Here is a 21303-nt window from a genome sequence, read left to right on the forward strand (position 1 = left end):
AGCATTACGTAAAAAAGGATGTTTTAAAATACCGTTTCGATTAAAACGTAGATTTACCAAAAATAAAATCTTTACATATTCAACAACAATTTTAGATCAAGTACAATAATCATTAGCCAGACTAAAATCACATTCGGACGCATTCGGACTCCTATCTGTAGTAAATCAAACTTTTGATTGCAATAACAAAATAGACACAAACATAACAATAAATCGCGTCCCTATTTACAATAACAAAACAATCAATGCCAATAAACTTCCTCTGATGTTCTTTACAGACTTCTGATCGTGTCCAAGTTCGAAAAGCTCTCTAGGTCCGTTAAAGAGCTCAGGTCACAAGTCAGGTCATGCTTGGGAACCGCCCTGCCCAGCATCTCCAGGCGCGCCAAGACAGTCGCGTTGCCCTCTTGGCCCAGGAGGAGGTAATGCCTCGGGACGGCGGGGAACGTTTGGCCAGGAACGTTTACGAAGAGCGACCAGCGGACCCGAGGCGTGCTTAGCTCCGTCATCTGGCGTAGTCTCTCGCCTGCGAAGAAATGCTCGTTCAAGTAAAAAATGTTTTTGTGTAGAAGTGTTACAAAGTGTAAATGAATATCCTCACTAATTAACGATTATTCACAGCGGTGTTCTTTCGAATTCGTTCTTGTTTGCTTAGGACAGTTTAGGCTATATAAGAAGTGGCATCATGAACATGAATATCTTTTTTTCAAAGTGACATTTGCATAAGTGAGGGATTATGGGATTTTGTAAGTGCATATCACAAAAATGAATATATAAAATTGGCACAAAAGCGTAAAGAAGGTAGTATTCAATTCCTCATGCCAACTTGCAGACACAGAGGCGCCAAACACTCAAATAAGAGAAATCAACATTCATTAGCGCGGTCTCGTTTCATTATATAATCTATTACTATTTACACATCACCGAGTCTATTAAAGAAATCAAGATCATACCCAATATAGTGTAGACGACGGGGAACCTGTCTTCTTGCACAGCCAGGACCACAGCAGCCCCGGAAGACTCGCTGCCGGCGCGGAGGGCTGTCACGGAAGCGGGCGTCGAGAGCTGAACCGAGTCGTGCCATGACACTTCACCCTTGATGACGTCCACGGAGTACAGCTGGGCGAGTTAGGGGAAGAGAGGTTAGGTGTGCTGGCGTTAAAGTGCATGGTTTGTGGGCTAAACAATGCATTATTGCGTGATCTTTAACAGATCTGCCCGTCCCAAATCCTACTGCGTACAAAAAAAAAAAAACTTTCCCACTTCTCCTTCACTCACCAACGTCGAACGCAACATCAGCAATTATGGCCCCTTTCCCACTCCTTAACAACCCACCCTTATCAATTACCCAAGCCTCCTCCCTTACCTCGACGTGGTGCGTGTCCCCTGTGGTGAGGGACTGCGTCACAGCCGCCACCAGGAACACATGGCCACGTTGCTCCACCAACACCGCGTCCTCCACCCGCGCCACGTCCACAGCCGCCACCCGCTCGACGAAGCCCTCCACTTGGACGGACCCGAGGCCGCCCGCACTCCAGAACAGAACCGAGACACCGTCCTGCGTCGTTAGGCTCGTCGCTACGTCTGAAGGGAGAAGCGAAAACGTATTTTTTTTTTTTTTTTTTTTTTGAAAAGCGGAAACGAAAATTAGAATTTGTTGTGACTGTTTCCGGAACACATACTAATCTACAATCCCAAAACACGAAACAATCTAACGTGATACACCATTATATTATTGCAAAATAATCTTTTTTTTTTTTACCGAACTGCCGGTCCACGGAATCAATCTCTTCGAAGAGGCGAGTTTCAGCGTTGAAAAGATAAACCCAACTTCGCGCGGCGGAATAAATGCTCAGTTGCAGGTCGCCGTTCTTCTTGTACGTTTTCGTGAGCCTGTCTCCTGCGTTCAGCTCTTGGTAAGTCTATGTGAAATGAGTGAAAGTAAGAAGAAATTAGCAGCCAAACTAAGTAAACAAAAATAGCAAATGTGTAAGGGTTGCAGATGAAGTAAACGAATAAATGAATAAATAAATAATTCCAATATTAATCTATCAATGTTGACTCATCTCGAAGAGCATCGCCATAAAACTTTTCTTCTAGTATATTTCCAGAAACGTTTATTCAACTTACGACAAGCTTCCCATCCTTCATTTCGAAAACGATTGTGCTGCTTTGACTACAGCTGTTGTTTTCATCGGATGCTGACATGACCACGAACGCCTGTTAAGACACACAACAAAGCTACAGGTTTAGTGTGCAATAAAAAAAACTCTTCAGAGATAATTTAAAATGCAATTCTTACGTGGATCTACTTGTCTACATGACCGTTGTGATTATTGTGATGCTATGGGGTGGGCTGAATTTCAAAAGCGTATCTAATCGCAAAATAAACAACACATGTAAAGATCAAAATATACTCTCAAACAAATACAAAATATAAAAAAAATCCTAAAATACACATACCTAAACAAAAAGAAAATTCACACACATCAAATTCACTGCTACTTTACCTGTTCAGGAGTTTCAATAAACAGCCAATCATGCGCGTATCCAGACTCCTGGAGTGTCTGAAGGGGTTCAAGAGCTTCCGAAGAGGAATTGAACTCAAATAGTGTGGAATCGCATCGTCCTTCCCAACTCATGACGACGTAAGTCTTGTCGGAGACCTGTGTGGAAACGTTTTTTTTGTTGTATTTTGATCTATATTTTTTTCTTGAAGTGTAAAATCTGGGGATGGAGACACCGGCCAATTCAATTTATATTCCATGTACGTATTTACATTCCGGAGGTTTAATCTAATCATTAGTTTATCGCCTAACTTCTCTAAACACGTAACTTCATCCATTAACACAAATCTATCCATCAATCTATCACCAACTTATCAATTAGTAAAAACAGGTTACAAAGATGTTCTTTTGTCTACGTATAACAGGGAAGTGGTACGTGCGCTGCCTCACGCCCCCACGAACTTCACCTCGACCTGCCAAACTGCCGAACCTACCCCACCCCCCCCCCAGTAATGCACGATATTTAAAACGTCCCACACCACTGCAACTAAACAAAACAACCAGGATCCAGCAACCTGACATACAGCTCCCACACCTACCCCCTTCACAACTACAACCAGGTGGTCATATGCCTCACAACGTCTGATGGTCCCCCCAAGCTCCACCAAAATACTCCAAGCTCTCCTAAACTCCCCCCAAGCTCCACCAAAATACTCCAAGCTCTCCTAAACTCCCCCCAAGCTCCACCAAAATACTCCAAGCTCTCCTAAACTCCCCCCAAGCTCCCCAAAGCTCCTCCAAGTCCCTTTCCTCCCCACCTCACTCACGGTAAAGGACGTCGAGGCGTGGTGGGCGAAGGGCGTCGAGGCCTCGCGGACGGAGACGAAGTGGTCGCCCTCGAAGATCGAATTCTCCAGCTTCGTGAACATCTGCGTCGCCGAGGGACACCGCTCGGCGAAGTCCGTCTGGGAGGTCGAAAGAAGATCGCAGTAGGAGAGTGTTAGAGATGTGAATAGAAATGCAAGCGAGGGAAAAGACAATGAAAATCTAATTCGGACGGTAAATATTCTTCGCAAGAAAGGTCGATATCTTGTTTATTATTAGATACATAATTGGGTAATATAAAGATGTAATCACAATTACGAGAAACTGGCGTACTATATAAATGCAGAATTGAAAATTCAAAATCATGCTCGTATGTAGAAGCAGCTTTAAACATTAACATAATTTATTGCAGATATCAGTTTCAAAAATATATTTTCCGAACATTACATTGGAACTATATACTAGGGATAGAATGCAACAATATTTTTTTTTGTTACACTACACAAATTGCCGTTGCACAAGGCACAAGTACTAATTACTGAACTAGGCCCTATGGGATGTAATTACCGTGATGAAATTTAGTATCCTCATTATCATTTATAATAATGGTGATGTTGACTTGTATAAAAATATATACTAATGATTATAGTGGTGGTGGTGGTTATTATGACAATGATTGTTGTATCCCTATAATAATAATGGCGATGGTGGTGGTGACTGCTCTTTAATAATTAAAATGACAGTGGTACAAATAAATGTTATGGTGGTGGTGAATGTAGCATTGATGACGGTCTTGGTCATTGTTAATAATGATGGTGGTAGTAGTGAATGCTATATAATAAATGTGGTGGCGGCGATTATTAGAAAAAAAAATAAGCCTTTGTCGAACCCAACGTACCTTCATCATATCTTGCAATGCGTTGAACCTTGAGAGAGCGGCCTCAGTGTCATTCAGAAGCTTGCATATTCCCTCGGCTGCGTGTTCGACTTTACAAACGAGCCCGTCCTGTGTGCAGATCGAATGGTTTCGAGCTTTTCGAATCATTTTTGGGTCTCGATTCTAAGGGTCATAGTTCCCCCATTTGCTATGCCTATTTTATGGTTGATAATGTAGTTATCATTAATCAAGGTGAATGGCAATAAAGATCTGTGTATATTACTCTACTTGAAGTACTTTGAGGGAACTTATTAAGAATTAAAGAAACAAAAGATGCAGGACAACAGAGCCTCGTATACCCTGTGTATACCCAAGGCCTCTTGGCACGTAAATTATCTCTGTGGGTGATCGAGTGAGAGGTGACGTGGGCTTTTTTATTTCTCTTTTTTTCTTCAAACGCGCGGCATAAATATTCTTGTTCTTTTTTTGTACATACCGAGAGCTGAACAGGCGCCATGAAGCTCAGATCCGCAGTGATAAGAGCAGGGGCGTCGACGTACCAGGCCTTGGCAAAGAGTTCCTGAACGTCCACCCCGCCCAACACACTGCTGGAACTGGACACGTTGGCTGCTCTGAGGGGCTTGCTGAAGGTTAAAGAGCCTGTCGTGGTAAGGGGAGGGGTTTTAATACATGCTAAAAGGCAAGAAATTACATGATGGAGGTTACATTACCTGCCCATTTTACAAATAAGGTTGGAAAGAGATTGTTCGTATGAATATCTGAATTAGAAATGATTATGAAATCATTTCAAACTAGAGATACGAATGCATCTACTACGTATCGACTTGTAAATTGCACAAATATTACCTTGGATTTCGGCGCTGTCATTGAGGTAGACTACTTGCTCGGACAAGTCAACCCAATTTTCATGGTTTCCAGTCAGTCCTGTAACATGAACCTGCTTCAGGACCTCCACCGGGGTCGTTATAGTCATGGAACCTGTCACGGTCTGCCCACGAATTCGCTGTAAAAATACAGTGTATAAGGGGATCTTGTCATAATTACGATTCTGAAGACCTTACCTGACAACAGATCAAAACTGCATATGTAAAGAGTTATTTTTGCTAATGCCTGGTTTTGCAAGAAAGCTTTTTATACCATCCCTGCCATTTACTACCTGGAAGCAGTAATGAATACAAACTTTTCTGGACCTTTATCGTCATATTTAAACTATAGTCTGCAATGTACAGTAGCAAATACCTTCATGGTAGTCAATACTTCGTCAGGCAAGTAATACCCGTTAACTTTCCCTTCTACGGAGACGTTTGAAGTGATAATGTTGTTCATCGTCACTTCCCTCGTGAAGTTTTGGCTCCGTGAGACAAGCAGGTAATCCGTCATGAGGTCTGCTTCGTTCAGGGAGGTCACGTTGATGTTACCGAAGGAGGATAGATTTCCAGAGAACAGCTGAAGGAAACATTCAACCTCAGAAAACTTCTTACGGGGGATGTCTTTGTCATAAGATAACAAGGAAAAAGTTGTATGTAACAAGTAATTTATAAATGAACAAAAACCTGTACTTACGATGGACTTGTTGAAGTGGTAGTCTTGGTTAACATAAACGGCATTTTCCAGCAAATGCCTGTGATCAATTTCATCAATCGTACCCTAGAAGAGTTAACAAATCATTAAGGTCCTTCCACAAACACTTATGATTATCAATGACTCTCAAATAGGAATCTAACACTCACCTTAACGGCTATGGAAGAGGAGACGACCGAAGTTGCAGTCACAGTACCATTCACAGTAATATCAGAAGTAAAGTTGGCCCTTGGACTAAACCTAAGTATGGAGTGGCTCAAAAAGTCGTCGAAATTTCTGTCATTGAGATTATTCAAGTTGATGTTACTGAAGGTCGTGTTTGACGTGAAGTTCTTCTTTCCCGTTATGACCACGCTAAGATCTTGCAATGACACTGCATCGTCTAACACTTCATCCACGCTCAAGTTGTTTAAAGTACTTTTCAGATCGAGGTGGCTGACATTTACTTCCTCGTGGAAATTCATATTTACTGGAAAATGTAAGTGGGTTATTAAATCATTCACACCGTGATGGATCAGCAAACCATAAGAAAACAGTCAAACTCACCAATGCTGTGGTTACCAGGATTTTTCAGAGCTATAGCTGCTATGTCATCTAGTTGGATTCCATTGAAATTTTCAAGAGTCAAATTCTTTTTGGCTTCCAAGTTATGGAAGGTGTAAATACCCGTGATGTTTTGGTCTGTATGGAGAGTAAGAAGTTTGGTACTCAGATCTACACCGTTGGTCGTTTCTGCGTTGATATTGCCATTTACGTGAAACCCATTCGTAAAGGTCTTTGTGTCTGAAAAGAAAATGCCAATACAAATTAAATTAATGTGGAAGCCTGTATCTAATACTGGGTTTCATCCATTTCCCTCGTTGTGAAAATTCACTTCTATTTACCTGTGATATTTTGAGAAGTATCTGTATACCTAAAGACAGTGTTGTTACTAAGAGCTTGTAGATTCCAATTGTTGACAAGTCCTTCCACAGTTATGTCACCTTGAAGGTCTAAATCAGACCATGTTGCACTGCCAGTCATTGTGTTATTGGAAGCGAGACTAACGGCATTTCTATCAATATCACTAATGTTTAGACCATTGGCACCAACTTTATCCTCAGTCGTAACAGGTCCCAGTACGTGCAAGTCATTGAAAATCAGATCCGAGAATATTTCCGAGGAGCCAATGTCCGTAACAATATCTTCCTTCAGACTCCAGATATTGTAACCATTTATCATGCCTGCCACAAAAGAGCTCGAAACTGAAACGGTGTTGTTGACAGTCAATTCACCAAAATGCTCAGTGTGGTTCTTCAGACTAACACGAATGTCATTCAGTTCAGAGATGTCAATACCATTCACCGTGAAACCTTCCAAAAGGTCTATCTGATGGGTTTCAACATCACTGAAAGTAGCATAGTTGAATGACTGAGGGGCAGTAAATGTTTGGTTGCCTGCCTTGGTGAAGACCCTCGTAAAATCAACACCAGACACTTTCCCGGTCACATTTAATTCTTCAGTAAATAATAGGTCTGTGAAGGTTTTCTTTCCTGTAACCAACTGTCTTGATTTGTCCAAGTACAGGGACGAGTTTACAAAGTGGTCCAAGTTGACACCATCTACCATACCATTCACTTGTATCGAATTGAATGTAACATGATCTTCAAAGGTTGTTTTTCCTGTTATTGTACTGGCACTACTGGTCGTCACAATATCTTCGAATTTGTGGCCGTTGAAAGTGCTTTCAAAGTCAGCACTTGCAATTTCTAGCTCTCCCCCAGTGAACAACTTTAAGCCTGATAAGACGGCCAAAGGTTCATCATCGTACACAACGTCATCAGCAATCTCGAGCAAGTCAAGCCCATTAAAGTTTTCACCATAAGACAAAGCAGGGACCTGAACTGGTTGCTCAAACACCAAGTCTATCATCAGGTCTTCCAGATACGATGAGCTGGAGAGACTTGCATTCAGTTCGTCTAGATTTACTCCATCGATTCTTTTCATGTCAATATCTAGGTCTCCCAGAACTTCTATTCCTCGAGAAAAGACCTTCCTCCCTGTAATATCCTGGGGAGTGTCAAGAGTGACCAGACTACTCGTGTCCAAACCCTCTACCTTTGCTCCTGGTAAGAGACTCACTGTTCCAAAGCTCACATTATGGAACCGCTTTGACCCAAAGTTTAGGGTCGTATTTGTCGTCTTCAAAAGGAAGTCATTACCTGGGAAAGGTTCTCCATTAACTAAGCCTCTAATTAGCAAGTCATTCTCCACAGTCACTTGCAAGGGCACAGAAAGCACTCCTTCCAAAGTAGCTGGTTTGTTTACGAAGACCGTCGAGGACATGAACTCTGAAGTATTAACTCCCATTATGGCTCCAGCCTCGAGTTGTTCCACTGACAAGACTCCACTGAAGAGCAAGGTGCCTGATACAGAGCCGCCACCAGATACACGCAGGGAATCTTCAAACAGATGAGTGATATTCGTATCACTGACTATGCCCGAAAGCATTTCTACATTTCCTCTCACTACAGCACCACTTCCGAATATGCACTGATCTGGAACATGGAGAAAGGAGCATACAGGTTTATTAGCACTTATAATTTTAGAGTATCGAATTGCTTCATGTAACATTATTAAACCAACATTTCTTACATTCTCACAACACAAGTCTATGAATATGTCATGACCAGAAATCTTCACTAGGATAAACTCAACACCATTACCTAATATGGCGTCTCTATCAAGAAGAACCAGTTCTTCCGACAGGTCAATGCCTCCAACAGTTCCCCCATCAGGAAGGGTGATATTATGTGCTCTGAGGGTGTTCATAATAACTGTGCCAGACACCTGTTGTGTGCCGGAAGTAGTTAAAATATCATCCACGAGAATATCGTCTAGAAAGCCTGCATTGAGGTGAGTTACGTTCAGTCCAGATGTAAAGGTTTTCTTGCCAGAGATCTTGCGTGAATCGTTTACCCTGAGAAGTATATTAAATGAAATTATTATATGAAATCATATCCAGTTATCATTATTTCCAAAAGTGTTTATGGTTTGCATGAATGATACATCCGAAATCTCATCCAGACAAATACTACTAAGTATGCATTAACTCCATACATACAAAGTGGAACTTACAACCACGAAGCAAACATTTTCCTTTTGTTACACAAACAACAAACGCCGAAGGAGTGATCCCTCATCCACTAACCGGATAATACTAAGCAGCGTCTGAGTGAGTGGGTAGTGTTCACCAGAGACGTCTACAGTGTCATGCAGTGTTGCCTCATGAGCTAACAGAATGTCCACTGACAGCCCACCTTGCACCACAGTCTTCGAACCCTCCACCAGGCGCTCGCTGCCGTGAATACTTACTGCATCTGGAGGCCACAAAACAGGTATTACACTACATTAAATACAGAAGGAATGATAATGATAACAGTTATAACAGCATATACAAAATTATATTGATTACATCCATTATCAACATTATCACTATTACTGCCATTCAAATGTTTATCCCTAAACTCCAAAACTAATATTCCCAATGTGGACAACATATCCACATCACAAGCGACGAAACATTCAACTTGTAACAAAGCTTTAACATACGTCTTATAAACATACCGTCAAGCGTGTTGTTCAGAGTCTTCAGCTGCGAGTCCAAATCAATCAACCGGTTTTCTACGTCAGCAATCTCCTGTATGTAATCGTCATACATTTGTTCTCTTGAAGTGCCATTGGCGTCTTGGTGGTGGATGGTGATCGTGGTTGAGCTCATTGTTGAGGTCTCGAGTTTCTGGAATGCACAAGCTGACTATTGTATAATTCCGAATCAGTGTCCAAGGAAGTGTTTTTTTTTCGGACATGAAGAATTTTCATACAATTATAAATTAGCGTAAAGGTGATACATTTCATAGATCATTAAAATATATATATATATATATATATATAATTCTTTAAGCTAAGACACTGACAATGTCCACGTTTATATCGCGAATGGTGATCTCGCCACTGATTTCGGTCTGGCCCTCCACTGAGTGCGCGAGTCGGTCCTCCGCCAAATCCATGATAAATGCCTGGTTCTTGTGCAAAGCCTGGAAACAAGAGGGGGTTTTTACACCGATTGCATTATTTCATCTTGCGATGCATTAGCAACCTTGCCTCACCTCAACTACTCACCTCTAATTCATCAATGGTTCGTTGCATTTCGAGTGTTTGCAACTTGACAGGGTCCGCAACATCAACCAATTTCAGGTCAAGACTTACGCGGACGAGGCCGGACTCACCTGGTAAGACTACCTAGGAAAACGCAAGTAAAATTAATGTACAGGACTAGTATACGATCGATTCTTTTCTAGCAATGGACAGCAGTCATAACTCCAACACGCTAATAAAGCAGAAAGTGTTCGTATTTTATGGTTTGATTGTCACCATGGTGGTTAGCAATTTAACCGATCTCTTAATTTCTTTCCCTGATTTATCTATTTATTTAGTCCTATTACCTTATATGTCAGGGCTGCCAACCTCATTTACCCCTGGGGATGACAATATATACATAATAAAAAAAAAACTAAAAACTGTATAAGACGAAGGATTGGCTTAGTTAATCCTGAAAAACGGCCGACTGTAAGACTGAAATAACAAATGTGCCGCGTGTTTGACATCCCTGTTCTGTGTGAGGAAGTTTAATGGTTTCTTTACGTCGTTCACCCATCACCTATTAAAAGAATAATTAGAAATTCAAAACCAAACGACTGCAATAAATTAATAAAAACTTAACTCGTTATCCACCCCAATTTTATCTATTATTATTATTTTTTTATTATCTGGTTATGACGGTTCTGTTAAGTTGCATATATAGGCAAAGAGCAAATCAATATAGAATAAGAACAAAGGTAATATTAAAAAACACGGGGCTAAAAATAATACCAATACACAACCATAGGGTCGTCTATTCTCCTTTATATTTCACCCTGTCTAAAGACGATACAGTATTACATTTTTACACCTACCATCGAAGAATTCTGAGAGTACAAGCTCCCCAAATCCCAGTCTTTGATCACCACGCCCACGTCTCCGGCAAAGACCTGAAAATCCACACGATGCAGTAGGATGGGTGGGTCTAGGCCCTCCCCTGTCACTTGTCAAGGAAAAGGAGGATTCATGGGGGAAATCCCTTTACATAGACCAAAACCTTTCGATGGTGATTATACACAAAAAAATAAAATAAAATAATTTAAGCTTAAAGATCACAAAACAGAATTTGAGAGAGGTATATGAAAAAAAAAAACATTCATCTACGTATATAAAAAAAAAAAAAACATGGCAATATTTCACTGTTTAAGAACACGAAAACATAATGAACAACGAATTACTGTGTCTAACTGTTGTCGCAGAGCAGCATACACTTCGCCTCTTGCGTGTTGGGGGCCCTTGAACGCATAAGCGACCGCTCGGCTTCCGGACCCGGCGAGCAGTAAGAACTTGCCCTGGAAAGGCGGGATCTGGAAGGAATGATAGAGGTTACCGGCTGGATAGATTGATAAATCTAATAGTTTAAAAGTACGGATGCGAAAATTTGGGAAAGTCATTACTAGCAATAAATGATGAGAGTTCATGAGAAAAATTTTAAATATATATATATATATATATATATATATATATTGGCATGTTTGCATAAAAACTGAATAAAATACAACAATAGGAAAGTTCAGAGGCACTTTATCACTTAACAGGATACGTTATGTTTTTAAGCTGGCTGCATTTGATTCACAAAAAAAAGATTAAAAAAATATTACAAAATCTTACAATGACGGGCACAATCCCTTCAAAGTGGGTCATCCCGGCAGCAGGCAACAGGTCCTGCAGTGGCTCATAGTAAGTCCCCAGCTGCACGAAGACGCGGACGAGGTTGCGGGAGGCGAGCAACAGGTAGTCCCAGGCACCCGCACGGTAACTCTTCCACGATATAATCTCTTCCTCGAATCTCAGTTCTTGCACATGACGAATCGCTTGATCGTATATATCTGATACCTTTATCGAACGTTATTGTAAGTGTGAGAAAAGAGACGTACATATGAAATACATTGAGAACTGTGCCATGATATAAAGTTTTGAATTGACAGAACTGCGATATATCATGGGTAAAACGATGGGTGAAAGACGTACCACAAGTTCGTGAATGTGTATACTAGTTCCGTTCAAGACCCCCAGCATAAAACGCGTGCCGCTTTGCCATGACTGCATCTCGGTACCTTCTGAACTCCACGTCGTAGACAAGCTGCAACGGTATTATTAAAAGGTTATCGACTTACCACAATAACAACATAAAACTGTGGTTGCTGCTCAAAAATAACAGGCGTGTCACTTAGGCTGGCATATCTTAAACTTGTGTGTCCTAATCCAGTATAACTTCCACAGAACAGAATATCAGCAGGTAAAACATTTCCTAAAATAGTATGTATATGGATACATCTAAATGTTTGTAAATATAAATTTCGTTAAAGGAAAATCGGTGTTTTAGTATGCTTATAAAGGTACTACTGGTGAATCAGTAAATTAGTACAGATTTTGGTCTCCTTATAGTAAAAGTGTCAACAAAAGAACTAGAATAAAGTGGGTTTTGTTCAAAACCAATACATATGGGCTGCCACTTAATATGAATAGCTTTATAAGTTATAAACAGCAATGTAAAAGGGAAAAACGCTGCCAAAAATGGCCACTAAATGTAAGCAGCTAATAAAATTGATAAAACAGCCAACCCTAAAAACGGCTCCGTGTTATGAAAGGTGATCATGAAGACTTTGTGAAGTTCGCTGTGTTCGCAGAAGACCACGAGAAATCGGAGCTTCTCGTGGCGGCCGCCGTGATTCAGGTAGACCTCGCCGTAACCCAAGTCTTTGACGTTCTCGGCGAGGCTCACAGAGCTCAGGCTTACCATTTCGTTCATCTTTTCCAGCGAATCGAAGCCCTGTGGACAGAGAACGATTGGGTATTATTCTATTTTTTTCAGTGGTGTGTATATCATGTGGTGATAGGATTCTCTTTTCCTTACAATTCCAGCAACGCCAAGACTTTTCAGGATTTAATAAATGTGAGAGCTACCCTGTGAATTTAGCCATTATATAGAGAAAACAAAAAACGCCATACAATTTTAACTTTACCAACGAACCATACACAGTCGAGAGAACTACTCACAACTCTGTACAGCGACACGGTATTCCCATGGGCTATGACGACATTATTCACCAGGCCTTCCTCCATGTCAAAGTAATAGTTGTAGTGCTCAAAACCCACAGCTGCGTCGACAAATAAATGCTCCGGCTCTGTAAAAGTGGTTTACTTCTACACTCTTCGTTATATTGTATTTACCATTGATTACTTTGATGCATGATGGGATATAATGATGCCTCTTCAAAGCCCTAGGGTAAGAGCATCTGTAGCCATAACAGTTTTACGAATATTCATAATATTTCCAAGTATTGGGAGATTAAGGAAACATTGTAAGCAAGCTATGTCCACAATGGCGACGAGTGGGTGCTAACAGTCGGTCGCGGATTGGAGTTGGTTCGTTTGTCCCAAGAAAAACAACTAAGCTCTTTCCTTTTTAACTCTGTATTCTATGGACCACAAATTAAAGAGTGAAAACAAAAAGCTTGCATCGCAATCTTACCAGCTTTGATACACTTGGGGTTTTGTGATTTCTTGCCGCACTTGACACAAGCTGACCCCGAATGACCCTCCGACTGGCGACACTGACACCCACCCGGTCTGCAGCAAGCGCAATTCTAAGAAAAAATAAAAAATATAATTAAGTCGTAACTAAAGGACAATGTTAAGGGAGGAAATGCAGAGAAAAAAAAGGTCGATAAGAATATTTGTGGGAATAAAGAAAATTGAGGAAATTAACGGGAAATAGTAAAATGAATATGAAAAGGACGGTTTTTCACTTTGACTTTATTTTCCAAGATAAGACTGATAGAAACGCATAACAATGGGAAGATTCCACTTAAAAATATTCGGTCTATACACACCATGGACCCATCGACGTCGCAGTGACATCCAGTCCGACTGTTGGTCCAGTTATTCGTAAGGTAAAGCGGTTCCATCTTTTCGGCTCCGATGGCATAGCCCTTTCCCGAGTCGCTCTGAGGGTGTCAAACCAGACCGTGGTTATAATGGAGGTTTACATTTTTTCTCTCGCGCTATAAATCAAAAGTAATAATGCAGATATTAAGAACGTGTCTGAGAATCAATAACGATATTGTGCACTGATCGAACGATTTATCACTGCATCTCAAGAATAGAATAGTCTTGATTATCAATCAATCTAGGTTGTGATTGCAATTATTTGCTTTCATTCGGATATTACTTGAAATTGCCTACATGACCTAAATGCCTGTCAACCTAGGTTTGTCAGCACGGCAAGTATACTAAACGGAGTGAAACATGCCAAGGTGAAACGAATGCACTACACTGTCAAAGTCTCCTGAGTAGCGGTCCAGGGAGAAATCAAGCTAAAAGGAGGGTATAGTTCGCCCCGCTTTATCTCTCTCGCCTCAATAAACCTTAAATGATGACTTACCCGATATATAAAGGGCATGCCCCGCACATTAACAGCGAAGACGTCACTTATGTTCAGGCTGCCAGGATCCATCTGGGCGGTGATATTGTCGACGGTCAGCACTGAAACATTTGCAATGGATTTTGACTCAAATCATATCAAATCTAACAAAGGAATAGTCAACACGTATTTACAGATCCTTTAATTCAGATTCTGAGAAGGCAAAACGGCTCACGAAATCAGAATTCGGTCAACAGAACTACAATCCATACTTTGTCTGTTGTTTACGTCCAGGTCATAGTAGTAGCTGTGCCAGTATTCTTGGTCGAGGTAAGGAGAGGCAAGGTCTTCGGTACTTCTTCGGCCCCGGTGAAGATTGCGCACATTGCGGTGGTGGAGGCGGAGTTGGTCTTCGTAAATGGCAATGATGTCCCTCTGCAGGTTCTCAATAGCAGAGTCGAGAAGCGTGTCCAACTGTAAAAGACTGGCATGCAGTTCGCTGTGCGTACACGGCATACCCGTGCGTGTATACCCATGCATACACTGCATACCTATGCGTATAAACCCATGCATACACTGTATATGTGTGTGTATACAAGTATGCAAATGCGTGTAAATATCTATGTATAAATATACAAGTTTATGTTGACACAAGTGTACACAATATATTACATGTTGTATGCTAAACCCCCAACACTGCAATACCTCCTCAGTTTCCAGGTTTTCGAACAGGACTTCCGAAGGATCCAAACCCCTGAAGGAATAGGGAGTGACTGGAACCGAGGCTGCCATCACGAGGACCAAGGCCGCCCACATCCTCACCTCGGACGCGCTGTTCACCTGGAAGGGAAGGCGAGTCAACACATGGTTAATGGCACCCTCGGCCGAAGGCTAAACACGCTGCAGTGATTCTCAAACCAAACCAGCGTTTCTTAAACCAAACCTGCGATTCTTAAACCAAACCAGCGATTCTCAAACCAAACCAGTGATTCTCAAACCAAACCAGCGATTCTCAAACTGCTTCTCAAACCTTTGTGTACCGTTAACCCCCGGAAGTGCTGTGAGAGGTAACCCTTACCCCTACCTCATTCTTCTTCACAGTTAAGTTAAATGGAAATAAAATATTGGAATGTTAAATTTCCAGTGTGTTTTTTATACAACAAATTCATTTTATTCAAGAAATAAGAAATGTAGGCATTATTAAAAAAAAGAAAAGAAAAAAAGAACTGTTCCTTTTATTACAAACTACAATTAAAACAAGACCTGCACATCGCATATCATCCTGAGTGTATTTCTGCTATTTCCTGGCTTTAGTTTCAATACAAACAAAAGCCGAGAAACCAGCCTCGAATGAGCGGCAAGTTATAGCAGAAAGTACAGTAAGAATGGGATATTCCTTCATCACTTTGGCCTCAAAAAAACAATTCTTTATTCTGATAATGATAACCCACCTCTAGGGACTCATGCTCTCTTCATGCTAGGATTTCGAGCTCGGCTGCTGTGTTCCTATCCTCGATCTACTCTTTACCAACAGTAAGTAGTTTAGTTCTATATAATACACAAGTCTGAGAACCTCTGGTATAGACTTAGAGAAATCCCCACTTGACTTCGTGAGATTTACCGAGAGAAGAGGCATCTCAGAATCCCTCTTGAATTTCAACTACGGATAGTCTCTTCTTCCTGTATACGTTGTGTGTGTGTGTGTGTGTGGGTGTGTGTGTGTGTGTGTGTGTGTGTGTGTGTGTGTGTGTGTGTGTGTGTGTGTGTGTGTGTGTGTGGGTATGTGGGTGTGTGGGTGTGCGTGTGGGTGTGTGGGTGTGCGTGTGGGTGTGTGCGTGTGGGTGTGTGCGTGCGCGTGCGTGCGTGTGGGTGTGTGCGTGCGCGTGTGGGTGTGTGCGTGCGCGTGCGTGCGTGAGGGTGTGTGCGTGCGCGTGTGGGTGTGTGCGTGCGCGTGTGGGTGTGTGCGTGCGCGTGTGGGTGTGTGCGTGCGCGTGCGTGCGTGAGGTTGTGTGCGTGCGTGTGGGTGTGTGCGTGCGCGTGTGGGTGTGTGCGTGCGCGTGCGTGCGTGAGGGTGTGTGCGTGCGCGTGTGGGTGTGTGCGTGCGCGTGTGGGTGTGTGCGTGCGCGTGCGTGCGTGAGGGTGTGTGCGTGCGCGTGTGGGTGTGTGCGTGCGCGTGCGTGCGTGTGGGTGTGTGCGTGCGCGTGTGGGTGTGTGCGTGCGCGTGCGTGTGTGCGCGTGTGTGCGTGCGCGTGTGGGTGTGTGCGTGCGCGTGTGGGTGTGTGCGTGCGCGTGTGGGTGTGTGCGTGCGCGTGCGTGCGTGAGGGTGTGTGCGTGCGTGTGGGTGTGTGCGTGCGCGTGTGGGTGTGTGCGTGCGCGTGCGTGCGTGAGGGTGTGTGCGTGCGCGTGTGGGTGTGTGCGTGTGCGTGCGCGTGTGGGTGTGTGCGTGTGCGTGCGTGTGGGTGTGTGCGTGCGCGTGTGGGTGTGTGCGTGCGCGTGTGGGTGTGTGCGTGCGCGTGTGGGTGTGTGCGTGCGCGTGCGTGCGCGTGCGTGAGGGTGTGTGCGTGCGCGTGTGGGTGTGTGCGTGCGCGTGTGGGTGTGTGCGTGCGCGTGTGGGTGTGTGCGTGCGCGTGTGGGTGTGTGCGTGCGTGTGCGTGCGTGTGGGTGTGTGCGTGCGCGTGCGTGCGTGAGGGTGTGTGCGTGCGCGTGTGGGTGTGTGCGTGCGCGTGCGTGCGTGTAAACTCATCTACAGTGATCAGTTTAGTATTATCAAACCTTCCTGCAATTAAAGGATATGGAATAAATCTCATGTTCCCTTATGGCTTTCCTTTTTTCCTTTTTCCATTTCCTCTATTTATTTTTTTCCCTGTAGTTCACTTAAGGCAAAAAAAATTCCAATCACTACTATTCCAATCAAAATGCAGATTAATTCGGATTAATTAATCCAATAATTAATTAATTGATATTATCACTGCATTCTCTCCAGCATGCAGTACGCAAATGACCTACTTTTCATTAATGCGATTTTTCTGAATTGTGTGCACTAAAACAAATCATGTAAAATTTACTTCTTTTTTTTTAATAAAAAAAATAAATAAAATAAAAACGATTTCGTCTCATAGTGACTTTAAGATGGGAGCCAGACTGTAGTAAAGCAGCTAATTAGACCCTCGGATACTGAAAGCACAGCATACATCAACAAGGGACAACATACAACCTACCGAAACTGCCGTTACTTCCAGTCTAAATGCATGAATTACATGTGGGATGTTTAAGAGGCAGAAAGCCAAACATGATGCTAATAATCAAGAGTACACACTAAACTATATATTTATTACGAGATAAGGCCTTCTTGGAAAGGAAACGCAGCAGCAGTAGTAGTAGTAGTAGTAGTAGAGGTAGTAGTATTAATATCAATAATATAAATAAGTAATAATAATAATGACAGAAGAATCTCTGGAAACATTTCCGTATCATGAACTAGGAAAATGAACATCATCCTGGACTAAACACAAACAAATCAAGTATCAAATACTGTGGCTAAAATAACGCCTGGAGAGTCCAACACTCAAACCTTTCCTAAGCAGAAAACCAGTAAAACAGTATAAGAAAAGAGTATGAAAGCAGCTCCATAACGTACGGCAGTTGTTCAGAACAGAACCAAATGAACTGACTGCTTTGGGCTCCCAGAGCTCTAGCAAGAGACGACAAAGTACTCATACGGTAACTCGCTAGATACCCTGGCATGCTTCTGTACATCTCTAGACAGATCCGCTATCATGACCTTACCTATAACGATTCCTTCATAATTTGTTATTCGTATTTGTGTAGTGTGTGTTCTTTCTATGCTTCTTTAACGTGGTGCTATTCAGGAAGGTAACCGTTTTAAAATACAGATAGAAAATCAACGTAAAACATTTCAGACAAAACGGAGGCAAAAGATGAAGAATCACCAAGATGTAAAGAGCGCCAAGAACAATCAACAATTAATATTTTTCTTCCTACAATTTCTTTGCCGATTTCATGCTCTCTCCATTGCACTTCATTCCGTCTACATAGAGCATGAGTACTAGTAACAGATACTGAATGTCAAAGTTTACTGTTATTGCCAAAACCGTAACAAGGCCCTAAATACTACGGAATATGGAATTTATTTTTAAATGATAACATGTCCTCGAGGATTTTCTGTGATAAATATAATTAATACGTCCATGCATACATGTATATCGATTCTGATGATAGGGGCATGAAATAAACATGGGGAATTGTGTGTAAACCAGGCTAAAATACAATAATGCATAAAAAAAAAACACTAAATCCTGTCAAAATCCGCTGAACAAAGTCTCCAGAGGACAATAAAATTCTAGGCCTTTTACACCAAATTTCAAAAATATCTATTGGAACCAAGTTTGGAACCAAACCTACGGAAATGGACGCACTTCTAACAATAGGTTCAACTTTACTTCAACCCTCTATCGGTATCCTGTTCATTTAACTTGGATATTTCCCTGTTGAGAAATATACATGGACGGCTCTCCTGGGGACATTTGCCTGTCGAGGCTCTACTCAGACCCGTGCCATTTTAGACATACCCAATGAGCCTCGCGACGTTATTTTTACGGGTCTAGAGCAGGGATTCCCAACCTGAAGGCCACAGGGTACTTTCTGGGGTACCATAGATCAGTACAAGAATTTCAACATCTAATTAATATGAATGTTATTTCACCTACAATACCTACATATAATCATCTCTCACATATTGATAAATGGGAATCTTTCCAGTGTTCTTGTCCAATAGCTATTGCCACCATTACACTATACGTAACTAAGAACCGAATCTGAAAAGATGACAGCCGCTGAACGAGGTCATGGAGATTATGATGTATTGGTCGGGAGCCAGTGTCAAAAAGGTTGGGAACCACTAGTCTAGAAGAAACAGCTCACAGCCAGGAAGGAAGAATGCCAGCGTTTGTTGTCTTGGGGAACTATTTATACGTCCAGTCTTTGCATATAGAAGGGTCTTAAATTCAGTTGCTTAAAAAAAGCGTTGCTGAGAAGCTTAAAATCATGTTTGATGTATTAATTATCAGACGGTATCTATAGTAAACATGCTAACTTAGCCCTATTTATATACCAACGTACTCGTTGTTGGGTGTTTGTGAACTTGGAAATAGAAGTATTGTCAGGCTTCGACTTGTCATTACACGTGAGCGTCCTGAATTACACACATTTATATACATCTCATCGTACTCTCTAGAGGTTTACAACGGAATCGCCCCCGGCAAGGATTAATGCTGCATCTTGAACTGCTCGTCCAACTCGGAGGGACGGGAAAGTAGTCCTTAAAAACGTTCGGAACCCCGTCCAACATGCGTTCGAACCAATGAACGAATGAACCCCATTCTAAGTGCACAAACTGCCACATCAGTCACCGCATGAACAAAAAGCCTTCTTAACTCCCAGATCCCCTGCCTATTTCCCTATCCTGTTTGGTCCTTTTGTACACTTAAACCCCGAAAACCTCGTGACACACATTATAAAGGCATGCTATGTGAGTGCAATCTTTCTTCAATTTCATGCAGTTAGCTAGACTACAGAATGAGAATATATGGCTTCCTTTAAAATAAAATGTGGGTTAATATACTATACTTTATAACCACTGTGAACAGCTCCAGATATGCAAACGGGTGACAAAATGACATGCTTTGGATAAGAAAATGGCAACTCAAATTGTACTAGTAGTGACCGTCAAATATTTCTGCAATGGACTTTCCTTAATGAACAGAAAAGTAATGTTATCGACTCCTACGGTATTCGGTTTCCGACATTTGCTAGGAAACGGTTTATATTTTCTATGTTAACAGAAGTCAGAGAAAGATGAGTTTATAAATTTCGATCTAGTCTTGTTTAACATTAACAAAACTTGCTTTTAAAGGGATTTGCTTGTGCACAATTTTTTTCCTTTATTGAGCCAGAAAAGTACTCTCAACTATATTTTGAGAGCCTTGTAAACCACTTATGTTTTTTTTTTTATGTGGCCGTCTAGCCATGGAGAATGGGTACGACACCTATGCTGTTGGTTGCATGTTGTACTGTCTGTCCATTTGATAAAACCTAGAAGTTGATACGTTGGCAATGGAATATTGACAGTGTGACTGAGGGTCGAGTGTGTCAAATAACGGTAAAATTGTGTAATTACTTGTTGCCTTGACTCCTTGGTAGCCACACCAAGATAAGGAAAATACAGAGGAAAAAAAATAAATGTTGAGGAAATTAATTTGTGTAGGTAAAGAATAACGTCAGAAATTAAGGAAATAGGTCGCGATAAATGGAGAAGACAATTCAATCATAGAAATGATGACAATTAGGACAAATTAATCATCGACAAGAACATGAATTCGTGAAAATCTATCTTCAAAGCTCCTTGCAATATGGTTCCAGTTTCACACAGCCTTATACCCTAATGTAAACTTTGCCTGTAATGGCCAGAACGATTTACTAACACGGAAATAATCAGGGCAGGCGAAGAAAGGCATCAAGGACCATGTTACCGCGAGCGATGCACAGGAAAATGGACACTGTCATCTTATAAAGCATAAAACAGTCAAGGTTACCGAAAGCGACGCGCAGAGATAGAGGGAAATGGACACTGCCATCTTATAGAGCATAAAAATAGATTAACACACAACCCAGGTACAGTTGCTCCGGCCTCATATTTACCGCGAAATGACGAAAATGCCCGCTGTATATTACCGTACACCGAGTAAGTCCACAACACCCTCACATTGCCAGAAAGGTTAGGTTTGTATTCTTAGGGTCGCATGATGCCCTGGTTTTGGGTGCATGGCTCTCGGTAACAAATGCCAAACAATAGGCAGCAAATAAGACGGGTTAGGACCATTTAATGAAGGAAGAGCAAGACAAAGACAGGTCCGGAACTTCTACTCCTA

At 41.8% G+C, this 21303-nt stretch overlaps 1 protein-coding gene across 1 annotated transcript in view; it reads right to left on the minus strand.

Annotated features, from left to right (window-relative positions):
- Positions 1-34: 34 nt before the first annotated feature.
- The window catches only part of LOC125043997, a 21602-nt gene continuing 333 nt past the window's right edge, over positions 35-21303 (minus strand). Inside the window, exons 2-32 of the mRNA XM_047640405.1 lie at positions 15062-15196; positions 14629-14830; positions 14378-14478; positions 13827-13940; positions 13466-13580; positions 12991-13118; positions 12555-12763; positions 11962-12073; positions 11602-11826; positions 11169-11297; positions 10806-10880; positions 9973-10092; positions 9768-9887; positions 9418-9589; positions 9002-9170; positions 8517-8770; positions 6696-8348; positions 6358-6594; positions 5961-6280; positions 5794-5877; positions 5470-5676; positions 5077-5233; positions 4706-4869; positions 4231-4338; positions 3335-3472; positions 2511-2666; positions 2131-2220; positions 1763-1922; positions 1367-1584; positions 954-1119; positions 35-526 (exon numbers count right to left, since the gene is read on the minus strand). Of these exons, the coding sequence (XP_047496361.1) occupies positions 273-526; positions 954-1119; positions 1367-1584; positions 1763-1922; positions 2131-2220; positions 2511-2666; positions 3335-3472; positions 4231-4338; positions 4706-4869; positions 5077-5233; positions 5470-5676; positions 5794-5877; positions 5961-6280; positions 6358-6594; positions 6696-8348; positions 8517-8770; positions 9002-9170; positions 9418-9589; positions 9768-9887; positions 9973-10092; positions 10806-10880; positions 11169-11297; positions 11602-11826; positions 11962-12073; positions 12555-12763; positions 12991-13118; positions 13466-13580; positions 13827-13940; positions 14378-14478; positions 14629-14830; positions 15062-15172 (6468 nt within the window). The 5' untranslated portion in view covers positions 15173-15196 and the 3' untranslated portion in view covers positions 35-272. The remainder of the gene's footprint in view (positions 527-953; positions 1120-1366; positions 1585-1762; positions 1923-2130; positions 2221-2510; positions 2667-3334; positions 3473-4230; positions 4339-4705; positions 4870-5076; positions 5234-5469; positions 5677-5793; positions 5878-5960; positions 6281-6357; positions 6595-6695; positions 8349-8516; positions 8771-9001; positions 9171-9417; positions 9590-9767; positions 9888-9972; positions 10093-10805; positions 10881-11168; positions 11298-11601; positions 11827-11961; positions 12074-12554; positions 12764-12990; positions 13119-13465; positions 13581-13826; positions 13941-14377; positions 14479-14628; positions 14831-15061; positions 15197-21303) is intronic.

This window comes from Penaeus chinensis, chromosome 35 (genome assembly GCF_019202785.1).
Source record: "Penaeus chinensis breed Huanghai No. 1 chromosome 35, ASM1920278v2, whole genome shotgun sequence".
Taxonomy (NCBI): domain Eukaryota; kingdom Metazoa; phylum Arthropoda; class Malacostraca; order Decapoda; family Penaeidae; genus Penaeus; species Penaeus chinensis.